The sequence below is a fragment of the Pseudophryne corroboree genome, chromosome 2 (assembly GCF_028390025.1).
Source record: "Pseudophryne corroboree isolate aPseCor3 chromosome 2, aPseCor3.hap2, whole genome shotgun sequence".
Classification (NCBI taxonomy): Eukaryota; Metazoa; Chordata; class Amphibia; order Anura; family Myobatrachidae; genus Pseudophryne; species Pseudophryne corroboree.
The window spans coordinates 706,141,833-706,161,343 of NC_086445.1; the positions used below are offsets into that span (position 1 = coordinate 706,141,833).

Sequence of the window (19,511 nt, forward strand, 5' to 3'; positions counted from 1 at the left end):
TTTTTTTAAAGTCGGATTGACATTGTCGGAAACGGGGCTAAAACCTGTCTGGTTTGGCCGCGCTTCCGACAATACACGCGGATCGGCGGCTGAAGCTGCCAATCTGTGCGCATTCCAACAGCTTTCCGACAAGTCGGGAATTCGGAAAAAACTTGTCGGAAAAAACGGCCCCCTATAGAATAGGTCAGAACCCCTTCCGACCTAAACCTGTTGGAAGCTGCTGTCTTTCCGACCAGACGGCAGTTTCCAACAATTATTGAATACACCTCATAATCTGAACATTGGTCCTGGTATATGTTCATTATTGTGTTCATTATATGTAATAATATTATTGATTGCTTATGTGTTCTAAAAACTAAATACAGTATTCGTCATTGGTTTCTTTATTATGGGAAAAACAAGAAGGGTGTCCTGGAATTCCCAATCGATAATACTATATAATACTAAGGATCTGACAATGATGGCAGCAGCACACCTAAAAAATTCTGAATCATGGCACAAACAAACCATGGCCTCAGGCAGGCGAAACAAAATCCCTGATAAGCGCTGGCTTTTTGGAGCTGCGTTTTTTTGCGCATATAAGTATTTTTTTTTACGGGAGATGTATTTGGATACGCCATAAAAAATTATCAGTGAAACATCTGGAAAAATTGCAAAAAACTCCAGTTTTTAGCTCCTATACCTCTAAAAGTAGTAGTATTCTGCCTAAACTACCACTTAGCCCTTTTGATATTGTGTCCCCACTCCATTTTTTCCTGTTTACGCCACACACTCCTGCCCCTGCTGTCCACCTTTTGTATTATTCATTAAATGCTTTAAAAAACATAGTTTGTTTGAAATCAATAATATAACCTATCGGATAATGCACCCCCTACTATGAAATATAAATAAATTAGGAATCCCTGTGGAGTAGTGTGTCGATACAAAGGCAGAAGACCAGCGGCTGAGAACATTTATAAGGGGCATAAAGTTCAATTTAATATTTTTACATTTGAAAGTAAGGCTGAATATTCCTTTATAACAGAGAGGGCAGGATGTATCATATAGCATGTACTAGGTGATACATTCCACCCCTTATTGCATGCATACTGATGTTTATTAAAGCTCATCCGATAAGAGCTGTCCCTTGCAATGAGAGGACAGCTAATCTCTACCGCACATGCGCAAATCACCGTGAAAATGGCATCAATGATATTTTTCTGGGTAAGTTCTGCTGCAGAACTGACTCGGTACTCTGGAGAGGTAAGTTATTAAACATAGGTGCAGGGTGTTCGGTGTGGGTCCCTGGGTACGCCAATGTGGGGAACCATATATATTAAGCCAAACTGCTGTTTTAAGAGGTTTGACTGCATTATCTTGCTTGATACATCTCGCCCATAAACATTATTCATACAAGTAAGAAAACATTTTAGGAATTTATTTCAAGTAACTATGGGGTCTATTTACCAAGCCTTGGATGGAGATAAAGTGGACGGAAATAAAGTACCAGTCAATCAGCGTCTAACTGTCATTTTTCAAACCCAGCCTGTGACATGGCAGTTAGGAGCTGATTGGCTGGTACTTTATTTCCGTCCACTTTATCTCCATACAAGGCTTAGTACATAGACCCCATGTGTTGTATGCGTTCTTTTTAACCAATTATAATTTTTTCAAATACAGAGCTGCTCTGTGTATGGATCCTGTTTCTCTGTGATGGGCTCCTGATCAAGTGGGTTGGCATGAGTCTAGCTGGCAGGTCTGGCAAATGTACGTGTAAGACCACACCTAGATGTATTGCGGGCAATGAGATATCTACTAAACTGAAATGGAGCAGTGACGAATTAACCAGAGAATGCGTGGGCAAGGTTTAAGCATAGTACATGAACAGACCTGAGATGTCTGCCTGATCTCTATGTCCATCGGTTAGGACATATGTGACAACATATTGTGATACCTGGCTGGCCTACAGGTATTGTCTCCATATATGCTTTATTGCAGTATTGTCTCCATATATGCTGTGTACAGAAAAGGAAGGTGCACAGATAAAGGCATGCCGATTTCTTGAGTATTTTTGCAACGCGCATGCTCTAGAGCTGAGTATACACATCTACCGGGGTGATGCAGAGTTGTACATACAGGGGCATATCAATAGAGGAGGGGGCCCATGCACAATCTCCGTCCAGACCCTCTCCTCTCTAGCTGGCAGCAGTGCACTGAACACTGTGTCAGATTCTCTTTACTGCTCATGTGCAAAATGCTGGAAAAATGGCTGCCGCACCATTTTCCAAGTGATTTTACAGGGCTGCCAATGCGGGACTCCGGAAAGGTAGGTATTAAAGAAGTGGGTGCAGGGTGTTGGCCCCAGTGGACCAAAGGGCCCATGTGCACTGCACACCCTGCACCCATTCTAGACATGCCACTGTGTACATAATTAGGTAGCATCTCTGCTTGCGACTGAAGGAACGTAAATAGTCTGTAATAGGGTGTACTTACTGTACACAGGCTGAGTTCATAAAGGGTGTATACATGGAACTGTGAGCTCTGCAGATGAGCAAATAATTATAATGGATGGTAAATCTAATAATCAACATACAAATGTCAGTATGTTATGTAGAATAAATATAATTCTATTGGGTTATTTAGGAGAAAAATGTGTGATTGTATGTTTCATTGTTTTGCTAAGCTACAGCTACAGCAGGCGTCCTAATGGCCTGATTCTTGCAGCAAGCATGTGCCTCAGCTGATATTGCTGTTCAGGACATGGTTTAGCCAATGTCTAAAAGCTCGACGAATAAAAGTATCAGAACCACATGGTAAATATAACCAAGTAATGCAATTTAACCATATTTACTGACAACTCACAATTTTGATGATAGTTCTTCTTAAAGGACCTGGGAACACTTATAAAATAAAAGTTGTGGTTTTCTATGTCTTCATTTTCTTACCTTTGATATCAAGTGGGTTGTCAATGATAAAATTCCCATTCCAGACAACAGAGAAATCCACAGGTAGGTCACTGATATCCATCCCCTCGTAGGAATACTAAGAACAGAGTGGAGAACAGTTACAAAACTGGTTATGTTATATGACAGTACAGCAATAGTGCCCACGTGTTGTGAGCTGGCCATTCAGCATCACTGAGGATAACAGTAGTACAGAATATCAGGTGTGGTTCGTTTTATCGACAGTGTCTAGGTCGACAATGTTTAGGTCGACCACTATAGGTCGACAGTCACTAGGTCGACATGGATGGAAGGTCGACAGGGTTTCTAGGTCGACATGTGCTAGGTCGACAGGTCTAAAGGTCGACATGAGGATTTTTTTATTTTGGTGTCGTTTTCTTCGTAAAGTGACCGGGATCCCAAATTAGGGCACCGCGTCCCCTCGCATGGCTCGCTTCGCTCGCCATGCTTCGGACATGGTGCCTTCGCTCCGCTACCGCTTCGCTCGGCACACTTTACCGTTCCAATCGTAGACCACATGGATCGTTAAGTATGGGGAAAAAAAAATGTGAAAAACTCATGTCGACCTTTAGACCTGTCGACCTAGCACATGTCGACCTAGAAACCCTGTCGACCTTCCATCCATGTCGACCTAGTGACTGTCGACCTATAGTGGTCGACCTAAACATTGTCGACCTAGACACTGTCGATCTTCAGACCGGATCCCCAGAATATCTGGGTTCAAAGGTGCAAGTGCATTCGTCCAGTTGTTCAGGCAGCAGGCCTAACAAATAGATGGTGGCCAAATAATGACTGCAGACATATTAGACCACATTTACAAAGTGGCAATGATGCTTTGGATTTGCACAGGTGTGCCTATATGACCCACCCACGGTAAATGAACCACTTAACTGGCATGGTCAGATCTCATGTGACTGCGCCGTCCCACCCTGTCCCCCCGTTTTTGATGAGGAGATCCATTCTGCAGATGTGCATAATATAATGTTTAAATATTTAGAAAAATACTTTTTAAACTTTATTAAATAAAATACATTTAAAAAAACAATGTTATTAACAGTTTTGAAGGGAAAAATCATCAGTTTAGTGGTTGTTAAGATGGGAAGATGAAAAAATATCTGTGAAAAGGTGGTTTTCTTCTCTAGTAGCTTAGCGCTTAGAGCTGGTGCAACAATTCAAGTTCTTTTGTGGAGTGAAAATGCCAGTGTGCCCCTCAAGGAACAGCCATAAAAAGGTGCCCTCACATGTCCCTATCTTGTTTCATCAACCTCCCTCTAAAACAACCAGATGCAGTTGTGCACCTATTCTGTACTTAGGAATGAGTGCCCTAGCTCTTTCCAACGCCTCCCATCAGCTGGTGCAGAATTCTTCTTCTCCGCAGACATCCTGCACCACAAACCCAAGCACTTTGGCAGATATCTAGGCACACCAGTTGTACCTTGGCTAATTGTGACTTTAAATGTATTTTCCCTTAAATGCAGCACAGAGGCACAGGCCATGTATTCCTCCTCTTGGTGTGCTAAGGCGGCAGGAAAGTCTCCTCTCTCTTCTCCCCCCTTCTGTAATACCATTTGTTACTCCGTCGTTGTTTAGCTGTATCACCTAATCTGCAAAACTCCATTACACTGGCCACCATGATAATCATCTTTGTAAATCACAATGCATGTTAACGTTTGGACTTTGGGGCATTCAAAGTTTCATTTACACATATTATTTATTTATATAGCACCACCAGTTTGATTTTTATTATTCACATCAGTCCCTGTCCCACTGGATCTTACAGTTTAAATTCCCTAACATGCACCCACAGATTGTCAGAAACCAATTCATTTACTTTAAGAGTGTGGAAGGAAATCCAAACAAGCATGGAGAGAACATATAAACTCCACACATTTAGAGCCCTGGACAGGAATTAAACTCATGACCCCAACACTGTAAGGCAGCAATGTTACCCAATAGACCACCATGCTGACCAGTCATATACAAACGACACATACATCAGCACATTCTGCTTGTGACAGCTTATAGTCATCAGTATTACAGTATCTCTATTTTCCTTACATGCTTTATGAATCAGATAATAAAAATATTATAAGGAGGTTTATTGTAGGGGCAAAAATAAGATGGAACCTATAGCATCCATCTGTGACGTGGGCTATTAACCTCCTCGCACTGGTCTAAAAGCATTACCAACATGGCAAAGTAATCCAAAATGTGGATGATCCATTGCACCAGTGTAGAAGAGGTTCTGTAGTCCCTTCACCTATACACTCAGAGCACTCCCTGTAGCTGTTTGTTGAGTGAAAGTATTTATTTACTCCTTCTGCTGTGTGCCTCTGTCTCCTGCAGACCCTCTGCTGCACTGCCAGAAGCAACTGTATTAGGAATTCTATGGAGCCGGCGTGAGCTGGGGACTTGCAGAGGCAGATAAGACTTCCCCGTTCTGCTTTATCAGTCTGCTGTAAATTAGCTTTTTGCTTCACTCTTTTGTCAGATTGCTGTCTTATTCCCCCAAATGACCCCCCGCAGGCTGCGACAGGGAAAGGCTAGATAAAGAGCTCCGTGCTTTCTAAATAGCATCCTAATTTACAATGGCTCAGGTCTAGGAACACAACAGCATTATTTTTATTTCACTACAGTAGTGTAGATTAGAGCAGCTTTCTGTACACAGTACACAGCACGTCAGTATTATGTCAGTGACTACAAAGGACTAAGGGGCCCATTTATCATGGATCGCATATTGAATGCGATCTGGGCGGGATCTTACCACCCAGGATCGCACTGAAATATGCAATCCTATTGTTTGGATATATGATCCAGCACATGTAGGGACAGGGGCTCTGAAAGGAGTCCCTCCCTGACATGTACTGTGATGGCTGCCGTGGGTACGACGCATTCGCGGTCAGCTAATACCGCACATGCACAGCAGCCACTACCAAGGAGAGTTTCAGGGGAACCCTCTGCTGGCTACAAATGCGATCTGTATCCCATGGGCTGCCACCATTTTCAGATGGCGGTAGCTGTGGGGCCCAATATCCAGAATGTATCGCATTATGGATATTAGTAAATCAGGCAGCATCGCATCACCCATAGAAACCTATAGGGGATGCGGCTGCGGGTGGCAATGGAGGGATCACAGCAGGCATCGGAGATACCTGCTACGGTTCATCCTTCTTGCATTCAAGGGATGCTTAATATTTGTGGCTAATGGGTGTTTTCGGGGATATAGCCACAAATAGAATATGATAGACAGGTCCCCTAAATGCAGTAATGACTATCATGTTGCAGCAAGCTATGGTCTATCCCCATAATGCGTTAGCACAAGCACTCACCGAACTGTTCTGACATTGGACGCTGGAGCTGTTGAAGCGAAGAGCAGGCATACGGTGTAGCACACCCTGTATGTTTAGCACACACTCATAACCCCGCTGCCCTGACTGTGGTTGGGGTAGGTTCCTGGCCTTCAGTGTGATCGGCTTAATCTCCCCAACTGGGATCAAGATCTCTTCAGTGGGCACTAGCTGTGGGCAATCCTGGGGAAAATAGAGATTCTGGTTAATAAAAAATAATTTCCACATTTTGCCAAAAAAGCTCAAGGAAGGCTGTGCCCCTTAGATGCGCATGTTGTAGAACAAAAGGTCAAAATGTACTCTATGTTCAATGAATTTTGTGGCCCTGAACTGAATAAACTAAAAACAGTTTGATTTAATTCTTTTGTTCATCTTAAAATCCATACACAGATACCATATATGTGCAGCTACTTACACATCAGGAAAGAGTTCTTCATGTCAGATGTGAGCAGATTGAAGAGCTCTGGGGATATACACAGTGGAGCTTAATGTGTAATTGGGTGTCAAAATGTGACTGTTACGTTCACACAAAAACGTGTCTGTATGATTATATTATTACGGCTGTATATTCCCTGATATACGCTTAAGTATAAATATATTGAGAATTTGAGCACATGCACAAAGCGATTAATTATCCGAAAATCCCATGTTAAGCAAGACCAGTGTGTCTAACACTATTTTATCCCTTTGCTAGCGAAAGGTGATTTACAAAAGTGCAAAACATGTGGGTGTAAATGCACCTACAGTATTTCTCTACCTACTGTATCTTGTACATGGCCACTGCTCTCAGAGAAATCTGTATCTACTAGTGTAGGTCCAACTGGGAATGTGCAAGGTATAAAGGGTGGAAACGTGGTCACTTTAAAGTCCATCCTACACCCATCTTCATTTCCCCTTTTCAGTTACTATACTAAAACAGTGCTTGCTTAAGCCTTACTTATGTCTTAAGTTGCCATGCAACTATCTATCTATCTATCTATCTATCTATCTATCTATCTATCTATCTATCTATCTATCCACCTTCTAACCTCTTCAATCTACTTACATCGCTGCCCAGGCCACAGATATAGAGATAAGAATATGATAGCCGTTCTGTCCCTAAACCTTGATGTTAGCTTTAGTAATGACAGATTTGTCTGCTTTGCTAGCTCTACAAGACGTGCATTATCCCTGCTTCTACTCCACAGCAGTACTGATAACTGGCATTCTGCAGGTCTTTACTCCCAGAGAGACTTGCAGATATATACACTGCGTGTTTAAACAAATTTCATTACTTACTCTGCTAGAGTGCTGTTCATATGCGGCGCAACCCCAGAGAAATGGACTAATCCATCATAGCTTTTGCCACTAACCTCTAGTAAGTTAAATAACAATATCCCTGGGATAACAAACACACATTATGCAAATACACTCTGCTTTTTAAATCTCCTTCCTAACAGTCACCAATACCGTGTGCGGCTCTGCACTTTCTGTTTATCCCTGCACTGCAGCAATATGTTTTGCTGATCATATAAACTGTGTTTGTATTTTTACTCAGTACTAACAATATACTGTATATATTTGGATGTATGTGACAAATGACTTTAAATAAAATCACTGTATGTTTTGCTTGGCTCTGCTGAGACAAAAACAAGCATTTGTTTCTAAGTGCTACTAATGGCTCGCAGTAGTGACAAGGAAGAATTACAGCAACAGTAAGATCATTTCACCACTAGGTGGCTCTGTTCTATTGCTGTTTGCTTCAGTCTATAGAATTATTTTCCTCATAGGATACAAATCAGATATTCATACTCATATTAATTAATAAATAAAATATTCTGCTATATACTGTACAGTTATCTTTAAATAAAAGATTGCGGCCATGGAGTTTTAATGAGCACTTCTACAAAAGGTAAAACAAAGGTAAAACAAATCATTAACACTACACTCTCCCATCAGTAACCAACTGTAATTGCTACATTATTTTATTATTATTATTATTATTTATTAACAGTTTCTTATATAACGCAGCATATTCCGTTGCGCTTTACGAATGGAAACAATAATAAAATAAAACTGGGTAATAACAGTCATAGAGGTAAGAATGCCCTGCTCACATTATGCACTCAAATGATGGAGCTGTGCATTCACAGGGCCTGTAATACCACTGAAATACACTGATTGTTCATTAACATTTATAACTTTTATTCTACTGTTGCTCTACAAACCCCATAAAAATTGCTTATACATGTATCTACCTCAGAGACGTTGACACGGCCCTCCTGAAAGGAACAGGTAGTTGGATCGTGGGTGCAGAGGTTGCGGTATTTGCACCAGTGGCACCTGAATGCACTATTCACACAGGATAAGCAGCTGAAAAAAAGGGGTAAAACTTTGTCAGGATTGCTGAAAATAATAACCGATTACAGCCATATACAGTACACACACACACGTATGTACACACATTCACATATATGTAAATATATATATATATATATATATATACTATAGTGCACATATTATTATTATTATTATTATTATTATCCTTTATTCATATGGCACCACAAGGGTTCCACAGTGCCCAGTTAAAGAGTACATGTGCACATAATCAAAACAGGAAAACAGTGACTTACAGTTAAAGACAATATAGGACAAGTACAGGGTAACTAAACATAACTACATCAGTAGATGACACTGAGATACTGTATGTATCAAGGTGGCCGAAAACTGCCGGATTTAGGCAGTTGAGGATTATTAAAGTAAGAAAAGGATAAGCACATGAGGGAAGAGGGCCCTACTCGTGAGAGCTTACATTCTAAAGGGGAGGGGCATATACATATATAATAGAGTAGAAGAAAAATATGCATTGAAAATGGCAAAAATTGTTTATTTTGAAAGCGCAATGTGATATGCACTTAAAGACAGACCAATAATGCAGACCAAAGAGAGCCCACCCAAAAAGGCCTGGATGGACAAAGGAACCTCTCTGCATTCATACAGTATAACAAGCAGGTTAAAACAATCAGCAGAATCTGTTGAGTAAATGGATTACGGGCTGAGACACAGCCTGGTCTTCTCCTAGTGCAATGCTTTCTTTTAAAGATCCAATATTTATTTTTTCATGCAAGCCACAGAGGTTCTCAGGAATAGAAAAAAGCTGGGACATCTCTAGAACCAGCCAGCTAGAATAAACAGCGGCTTCCTCTGCATATACACTGGACATGGGCGAGAATAAACAATACAGGCTCCCCAAAGCCATATATGACTTGTGCTGCATAAACACTGCCTCACGTTGACATACATTAAATATACATATATTTGCTATTAGCATCTCCAGTAACACACTAGTGGCAAATTCCATCCGTCAACACAACCTCAATATTTATACCAGCGCAGATCTAAACACCTGACTCACATACATCACGTTACTGTCGCCCTCTCTGCTCTGAACTCCAACCTGCGATCATTAAATCACTCTCTGTTTTCTGAAAACCTTGAGTGGTTACGGATGGAAATGACCATAGGGAAAGCATATAACTGAAGCAGTCTGGGATACAAAAAATGGAAAAGCAGTGACAATGGCGAGAGCATTGAAGTTGTGCACGTGCTCTTAAATCTTGGGGAAATATCAGTTGTACCGCACTATACTATATATTATATACTATATATGTATAGTCTCACACAGGTATATGCATTAAAGGCACACACACTGAATGAGTAGAGGGTATCAGTGGGGCACTAACATGGCGCAGTGCTGTGTTTCATTCTACTTACAAAATTTGTTCCTGTATTTGTTTTCTCGCACATAGGATGGATGGGATATTGTCAATAACTGTGGTACCAGTATGCAGTGCTGGTCTGTGACTAGTACAGGAGGTAGAAGTAGCTTGCCTTCCTGTGGTGGATGGGCACTGAGCGCCAGGATAGACTGAACTAGGATATGTCAAGGTTGCATTCAGTAGTGCCAAGGATGAATTTCCTACCAATATAAATAACAGGTCTCTGTGCTCCTTCACCAGCAGGGCAGCAATGGATAGCAAAGGGTTTTTGTTTCATGTACAGAACAAATATGTGCGTTATTAGTTTTTCTCTCTATTAGAGAATGCCTGCAATGTATTGTAATATTACATTTCAGTAGCACATTAGCAGTGATCTCTGTAGTTCTTTAAAAAAAAAAAAGATTTGTACTACAGCTTCCATTTTTGTCCAACTTTAATTTGGAAAGTTAGAAAGACTGAGGGCCTAATTCAGATATTATAGCAGCAGCAAATTTGTTAGCTAATGGGCAAAACCATGTGCACTGCAGGGGGGGGCAGATACAACATGTGCAGAGAGAGTTAGATTTGCATGGGTTATTTTGCACTGCAATTCAGATTTCAGTTTGAACACCCCACCCAAATCTAACTCTCTCTGCACATGTTATATCTACACCCCCCCCCCTGCAGTGCACATGGTTTTGCCCATTAGCTAACAAATTTGCTGCTGCGATCGCATCTGAATTAGGCCCTGAGTAATAGAATTGATTTTCTATACCACTGCTTATGAAAATACCATACTTGCACCCGATACAGTATGTCCTGGAAAAGACAGAGGGCCTGATTCAGAGGCTGGCGCAGGTAATGTGTTTCACGCAGATTTACGATGATTGGGAATCTGCAGCTGCGCAATGTCCGTTCTGCGTGTCGCCCATGTTGCCAAGGGTCCCTTCTTGGCCTCGCAGCCCTCCGCTTCTGTTGGCCAGCTGTGCAAACTGAGGCTTACTCAGCTGGCCGCCTGTGTGGAACATCACAACTACTTGGAACCCAGCTTGCAACATCGGTCGCATGCGGCAATCGCAGTTACATGCCGGAGGTGTCTCTTCTACTGAGACGTCTCCTGCATGTCCCTTCTTCTAATCGGACGGAAATCAATGCTGCTTGCATGCGGCATAAAACTTACGTCCAGCTCTGAATCAGGCCCAGAGTCCGAAACAAAGATCTATATCTCATTAACATCTACAAACATTACATTTTCAGAATACATGGATTCATGGGAAGAATGCCAGCAGCACATTGTGTCACTCAGCTTGAACACAATTTGAGTGGCACGAGGTCTACAGTAACATATAGGACAAGAGGGCGTCCTTACAGTTGGTGACCGCTGCAGTTGTAGAATTTGAAATCTGTGCTCACAAATGTCTTGCCAGTCTCTTCTGAGATCAGCTGAAGCTCCACCCCAAACCAGTCTGAAAGGAGAAACGTCATCAGTGAAAGCAATGAATAGAATGTAACGACACATCCACACATACATACATACAGTAGATACACACATACATACATACATACAGTAGATACACACGGTATCCGGACTCCAGGTCGACAGCACAAAGGTCGACACACCTTAGGTCGACGCCAATTGGTCGACACACCTTAGGTCGACATGGACAAAAGGTCGACATGGACATACGGTCGACGTGAAAGAGGTCGACATGAGTTTTTCACGATTTTTTCTTTTTTTGAACCTTTTCATACTTAACGATCCACGTGGACTACGATTGGAACGGTAAAGTGTGCCGAGCGAAGCGGTAGCGGAGCGAAGGCACCATGCCCGAAGCATAGCGAGCGAAGCGAGCCATGCGAGGGGACGCGGTGCACTAATTGGGGTTCCCGGTCACTCTACGAAGAAAATAACACCAAAAAAAAACATAAAAAACTCATGTCGACCTTTTTCCATGTCGACCTTGTTCCTGTCGACCTTTTGTCCATGTCGACCTAGGGTGTGTCGACCAATTGGCGTCGACCTAAGGTGTGTCGACCTTTGTGCTGTCGACCCTGAGTCCCAGACCCATACACACACACACACACACACACACACATTGAAATATTCTTGAGCAGAATTCACATTGACAATAACAATTTTGCTACTATCAATCCAGATAATAAATGAGATATACAGCGTGGCCATAATTAAACTTTCCCTATTGAGAGCCATCGGTAGGTTGATGTAACAGTCAAAATGTCCCCAAATTTGGTAGGGAGAATAATTAGGATATGAGAAGAACTTAAACATTTTTTGTGGAATCCTGCATCCCGTGTCCTAATTATTCTCTCTACCAAATTTGGTGACATTCTGATTGTTACATCAATCTACAGATGGCTCTGAATAGGAGAAGTTTCATACACAGACATATTTATATGGTTTTATATATATTGCATTTACTACTGCAGCAATTGACATGTAAGAGGAGTAAGCACGCAGGGAATCCTCCCAGCACTGACTCTTTCCCTGACGTCAGGAAATAATCCTTTTTCTTCCTTGTTCCCCAAAAGGGATAATCTCTGTCTTTCTGTAAGTAACAGGCTCCCCTCTGCACATAAGCTTCTAGGCATACTAAAATCTCTTCCAAGTTCTTGGATTTTTCCGTTATGTGATTTCCAAAAGTGTCTGAGACTTAAATCACCCTCTGGGCATTATATCCTGATTTTAAGCTACATGCTTGTCTGAAAGCCACTGTGAAATAGATATATTAAAGAGCCACTAAACCTAAGTCGCTTTATATAAAAGAGCTACTAATATCATTCCCAAATACATATAGGTAAAGGTTCTGATGTCATGGCCCCCTCTTTTTATATTCATCAGGATTTGAATCTAGGCATAAGTACTTGTCCACATTTCTGGTTTCAACCCCTGGAAATGTGCCGTGAACATTTTTAAAAGTTTAAGTTTTTTTGTTGATTTTTTTTTTTTTTTTTTTACTTAGATAGAGAATACAGGACAATGAGAATATCAGTTTAATTTTTGTGAACTAGCTGGTAATGCTGTTTCCGTAGACTCGACTGACTATGGTTAACAATTCCTTGGTACCATCAATGGTGACCATCGATGATTAACACACTGAAGGCCATCCCTTATTAGCATGTTTTCAATACTTATATGAGTTAGATACAATAATATCCCTTTCACATCACACATAGAACACGGTATATTGCCGGGTCAATGAGGGTGGAGGTGTGGTGTGAAAGGGGTATGTTTTAATTTCCTGGGTCGACTGACCCAGTATTTCAACCTGAGAATAAAGCAGGGTTATTCCCGGATTCAAGTGCAGTGTGAACGGGTTACCAAGTCAATGCGACCCAGGACCCGTTCACTCTATAGGGAGAGGCAGTGCTTGAAGACGATCTGATCTCTAGGTGCCGCTTCAGCACACGTCACCAATCTGGTTGGGGATGCCAGTCTGAATGGGGTCTCATAGAGCTGTCATTTTTATTCTAATTGCATCAGCCTGATGCATTTATTTATCTATTTCCAGTCCTCACCCAATAATAATAATTACCTTATCTACTGTAAGACCTCACCTTGATCTGCAGGGATTATGGGAACATCTTTTGCTGCTGGAGAAATACAGACAATACGATTGCCAGATACTTGTCCTTCAACCCGAGTAATGTTACCAATGGAGCAAGTCACACCAGCAGACAAATCTGGGACATCACTGACTTCCAAAGTAAGCTAAGGGGGAAAGCACAGTATTAGTAATTACCTAATCACGGGCTGGCTGGCTACATTCAGTCTGGGGGGCAGACACAAGAAAGCGGCCCCAGCTCTTCTACCAGCAAATGCAATGAAAACTGGCACAACAAAAACCAACGTAGGCCAAATTTATCTAATGTGGGTGTAGTCAAAATAATGTATATAAGAGGCAATTCCGTGCTGACTGTACAAGGAATTACAGAATGTATATGTTGCTGCTGTAAGTTTATTCTCACCCACACAAACTGGAGATTTAAAGGAAAAATAATTATTAAAAAATATATTTTTAGAAGTGTTAAGTTACACAATATTTATTAAACTCACACATAAATGTCCTTTTTAAAGCTATGGTATTGGGATGGTATCGGGATCCCGGCGGTTGGGATGCTGGCAGTCAAAGTACTGACAGCAGCATCCCGAAGCTCAGGATCCAGACACCAAGGTAGTAAGAACACTAGCCTGATCCCCAACCCCCCCTAACACCTAGCGCTGTTTCACACGCAGCGGTTTTTGCTGGACGGGAAAAAGACAGATGGCTTTCTGCCGTGCCAATATTCTAATTAATAATGTATGGTGTACAGTCCTTTCACACAGCACGGCCCCGGAAATATCCACTGAAAAGTCTGGCTGCCGTGCCGCCTTTGTAGGTAGTGAACAGAGTGTGTGAATGGGAGCTTTCACACACACCGGGTTTTTTTTTTAAGCTGCTGCTGCGCATGCGCACAGCATTAAACACGGCTCAAAGCCGTTGTGTGTGAAAGACACTGCCGGATGGCAAAAAGCAACAAAGTTTGTCCAGCTTTTTGGCATCCGGGCAAAACCGTTGCATGTGAAACAGCCCTTACCCTCCTTACCCGCAGCCTTAACCGAACCGTCCCCTCGCAGCCTAAACCTAATTCTCCCTGTTGGTGCCTAACCCTAACCCCCCACCCTCCCCACCCCCCTTCCTTCCCACAGCCTAAACCTAAACTTCCCTCCCCTACAGCCTAACCCTCTCCGGGGTGCCTAACCCTAAGTCCCCTTCCCCAGCAGCCTAACCCTAACCCTCCCCGCGCAGCCTAAGCCTACCCCCACTCCCGCAGGTTACCTCTCCGGCAGCCCTACAAATCTTTGTTAGGGATCCCAGCGGTCGGATCCCGGCACCGGGATAGTGATCAATGTCAGGCTATCGACGCCAGCATTCCAAATAGTGTCAGGATTCCGGCGTCTGTATTTTGACTGCCGGGATCCCGACCGCCAAGATCCTGACCGAATCCCATGGTATTGGCTGTTATGCAAACACATCAAAACTGTATCATTATTTTACATTTCTAGAATCTACTTTAATAGAGCTCTAATGCTGCAGTGTTCCGGTAAGTATTTCATTACCCTAATCCTTACCCCTAACCCAAATGCCTAACACTATCCCACCAGGTCAAAGGATAAACCTAATGTTGACATTCTGATGTCAACAAATTGACATTTTAACAATTTCAACATTATGGGCCTAATTCTGAGTTGATCGCAGCATCAAATTTGTTAGCAGTTGGGCAAAACCGTGTGCACTGCAGGGGGGACAGATGTAACATGTGCAGAGAGAGTTAGATTTGGAAGGGGGGTATTCAAACTGAAATCTAAATTGCAGTGTAAAAATAAAGTAGCCAGTATTTACCCTGCACAGAAACAAAATAACCCACCCATATCTAACTCTCTCTACAAATGTTATATCTGCCTCCCCTGCAGTGCACATGGTTTTGCCCATTTGCTAACAAACTTGCTGCTGCGATCAACTCAGAATTACCTCCTATAACTGTTAACATTGTGGTATCTGAATGTCGGCCTACAATTAGGCCTAATGACAACATCTTCAACAATAACCTGCAGCAAAACCAATAAAACAGTTCTTTTCATTGTCACCATTCCCTGTACATGTTAATGGAAGATCAGTAGAAAACTGTTTATGTGTCTCTTACCGGCAGGCTGTGCTCGGACACCGGAAGGCTGTTGGGTTGTATGGTAACCTTAACACACTGTTCTATGTTAGCTGCAAACCGGAATGGCTCCTCTGCTCGTTCACATTTATCCTTACGGGAACACCTAGAATCAGAAGACTTTACATATTATATTGATACATGCTATTGATAACTATGCAGTGATATCCATATTTCCTTTGCATACGCAGATGACTTTTGCATGATTATATTAGTTTGTATTTGAATTTTTAAGATTTTATACATGGCCAATCCATGATTACTTTCACAAACGTCAGTCTATAGGCAGAGTAGTCTGCTGTCAAATGACTTTGCAAAAAGTACCCAATACATAACCAGAAAGATACTTTGGGATCGATTCAATTAGGGAAAAACGGGGCCATTCCAAGGGTCTGGAATAGCCGGAAATGGCACCTCATCTTGGGATAAATGTATGAAGCAGTGATAAGAGTGGAGAAGTGTGCCAATGGAGAAGTTGCCCATAGCAACCAATCAGCATTGAAGTAACATTTATAATTTGCATACTATATAATTATACAGAGCAGCTGATTGGTTGCCATGGGCAACTTCCCCACTGGCTCACTTCCACACTCTTATCACTGCTTCATACATTTTCCCCCTTGTCCCTATCTCACCCTAACCTCAGAAGAGATTTTTGCGCGCAGCTTTATGGTTAAGTCTACGGATGCCGCAAGTGTGGCATATGGCTGCACTTACTCTCGCCGCCATCCTACTCATGGCTTGTGCCCTCTGATCTCCTCTTTCAAACAAAAATATAGAAGGTTCTACCTCTTGCTTGTTTTGAGTGCAACAACTAGCAGTTATATATGAGAAACTATTATGTTATCAATATAAATCACTGAGAAAACCTCTGTTTTATGAATGCATGTTAAAACATATATTACTCAAGCTATTTCTAATGTATATTACTAACTAGGTTAATTGGTTTTCTTAAACAAAATAGGGTTAACAATAACATTTACTTAGCACCTAGGGGGTCATTCCGAGTTGTTCGCTCGCTAGCTGTTTTTAGCTGTTTTTAGCAGCCGTGCAAACGCTATGCCGCCTCCCACTGGGAGTATATTTTAGCTTAGCAGAAGTGCGAACGAAGGGATCGCAGAGCGGCGGCAATTTTTTTTTTTTTTTGCAGTATTAGAGTAGCTCAATACCTACTCAGCGCTTGCGATGACTTCAGACTGTTCAGTTCCTGTTTTGACGTCACAAACACGCCCTGCGTTTTTCCTGGCACGCCTGTGTTTTTTCGAACACTCCCTGAAAACGGTCAGTTGACACCCAGAAACGCCTACTTCATGTCAATCACTCTGCGGCCAGCTGTGTGACTGAAAAGCTTTGCTAGACCTTGTGTGAAACTACATCGGCCATTGTAAAATTACGTTGTGCGTGCGCATTGCGCCGCATACACATTCGCAGAAGTGCCTTTTTTCCCCTCATCGCTGCACAGCGAACGAATGCAGCCAGCGATCAACTCGGAATGACCACCCTAATACGCTATGAAATGTAAAATATAAGTTACTGTACCTCTATGAAGAATAAATGTAAGGTATAATCAGAAAAGAAATGCTGTACCTGAGCATAACCCATTGCTACAGCACTAATATGGTGCTGGTGTGCAGGATTCTGCAGGAAAAATGAGTCGCTGACCCTGCATATCTGGAAATGTGATGTCGATGCCTTGAGGCACAGACGCATAAAGTCATTTGCAGACAGAGTCACTGCTAGGATGTGGAAATGGATGAGGAAATAGTTCCCCATGTTGAGGATCAGCAATACCACAATAGCTATATGGCATGAGGTATATAGAGCAGAAGTACTGTTATATCAGTGGGATTTTCTGTATAACAATAGGAAGCTTGTGGTTCTATGTACCTAATGCTCTCTTGAAAGTCTCTGTAATATTGTAGTATTTATTGTGGGTATAAATGCTAAGTGGAGGTTGTTACTCTGGCTTTTTTCCGTTTTTATCACCTTCTTTTCTTGGACAAAAGCCTGCCAGATCTGTAAAAGACTTGATACCTCAGGTAATGTAATATGTAGTTAGAAGACAGGGGAAAAGGTGCTTTTCATGTACAAATCAGAACCAGTAAAGAGCTACAGTAGGCACAGTGGCACTTTATGGGTTAAACATGCTCCCTCTTGGAAATATCTGATTCCTAAAGCTGGCCGCCTAGCCCGAGTGTCAGGCTCTATGCCCAGTTTGGCCACGGTTCTTGGATCTCTGCCATATCAGTTCCGGAACAAATTAGAGCTTGTTATCACAGTCAGAAGATGGTCACATACAGAAGCCTATATTGGCCATACTAATTCTGAGTTGATCGCAGCAGCAAATTTGTTAGCAGTTGGGCAAAACCATGTGCACTGCAGGGGGACAGATATAACATGTGCAGAGAGAGTTAGATTTGGGTGTGGTGTATTCAAACTGAAATCTAAACTGCAGTGTAAAAATAAAGCAGCCAGTATTTACCCTGCACAGAAACAATATAACCCACCCAAATCTAACTCTCTCTGCAAATGTTATATCTGCCTCCCCTGCAGTGCATATGGTTTTGCCCAATTGCTAACAAACTTGCTGCTGCGATCAACTCAGAATTAACCCCCCTGGTCTGACTGCAATTTCCTGCAAGTTTTATAATGAGCCTATTTATTTTAATAGGATTTTTACCAGGCTTTGAGACCAATTGTGGACCACACACATGACGATATCGGGCCAATAACCCAGTGCTAGTGCTATATGGCAGTATACATATAGCATATAGTATATGGTCAACTTTACTTCCTGTACTGCTCATGTAATTTCATGAAGAGGGACAGAAATACTGTATGTACAATTATGACAATGTGAAAATGTATCCAGTCAAAGCAAATTCTATGTAAAAAAAAATTAAACACCACGTAATTTAGTTGGTGCATCTTATCATGGAAGGTGAGAGGGAGACGAAAAGTGCAAAAGCCAAGTCACTGGTTGGTAACGATAAATACTCACATGTTATGCAACACACACCAGCCGCAATGTGGATCTCCAGCACTCAGACACTCGCCACATGTTGTATATTGCCCACATGACTCAACTGGGACTCTCGAAACCTGAAAGAGCAAAATAACAGTGGCTCAATGCTTTGCACATACAGTAGGTCACTCTCTAGTCACTTTAAATGATCAGATAACCTGGTTTTATTAAGGGAACTAGGAATTGGAAAACTGTCATCAATTTGCCGGGCAGTGTTGCCAGCGTAAGAAACTGACAAACACACACAATCTATTTTTCTTGGGGCACAAGGGAATAAAAAAAAGAACTGAAAAAGGTCACAAAAAAAGATGGATGCCACTCGAATTAAAATTTGTATTTGTCAGCTCAGTGGCAGTGATTCTGCCAATGAGCAACTGATCCAGATAAACCCCTGAGCAGTGAGACTCGTAGGAAATCAGCAGAAGATGACAAGTTTGAGCCCCCTCTGACCTCTGGCCCACAAACCACATTGCCTCCATTCTAAAGGCCCAGCCTGGGCCAGTGACCAGCTCTGAAAAATCCTTTCTTTTTAATGACTTCGGGGAGAGCGGAGCGGCTGTTGCCGCAGTAATTCAGTGTAATTAAACCTATCTATCACTCCAGCAGCTGGAACACGATTCCTGATGAACTTTGCAATGGGATTTTGCAGTCACTGACTCGTAGTCTCAAACGTCCTCAGAGGGAGATGAAAAAAAAAAACCTTCTCTTAAAATCACATTTTAATGTGGCCTCTGTCGGC

The 19,511-nt window shown here is 42.1% G+C and overlaps 1 protein-coding gene across 1 annotated transcript in view; it reads right to left on the reverse strand.

Moving 5' to 3' along the window:
• PLXNA2 (plexin A2) overlaps positions 1-19,511 on the reverse strand; it is a 398,232-nt gene that overhangs the window by 85,998 nt on the left and 292,723 nt on the right. The window contains exons 5-11 of the mRNA XM_063955325.1: positions 18,749-18,849; positions 15,730-15,853; positions 13,603-13,756; positions 11,396-11,492; positions 8,527-8,641; positions 6,272-6,472; positions 2,925-3,021 (exon numbers count right to left, since the gene is read on the reverse strand). Coding sequence (XP_063811395.1) covers positions 2,925-3,021; positions 6,272-6,472; positions 8,527-8,641; positions 11,396-11,492; positions 13,603-13,756; positions 15,730-15,853; positions 18,749-18,849 — 889 coding nt within the window. The remainder of the gene's footprint in view (positions 1-2,924; positions 3,022-6,271; positions 6,473-8,526; positions 8,642-11,395; positions 11,493-13,602; positions 13,757-15,729; positions 15,854-18,748; positions 18,850-19,511) is intronic.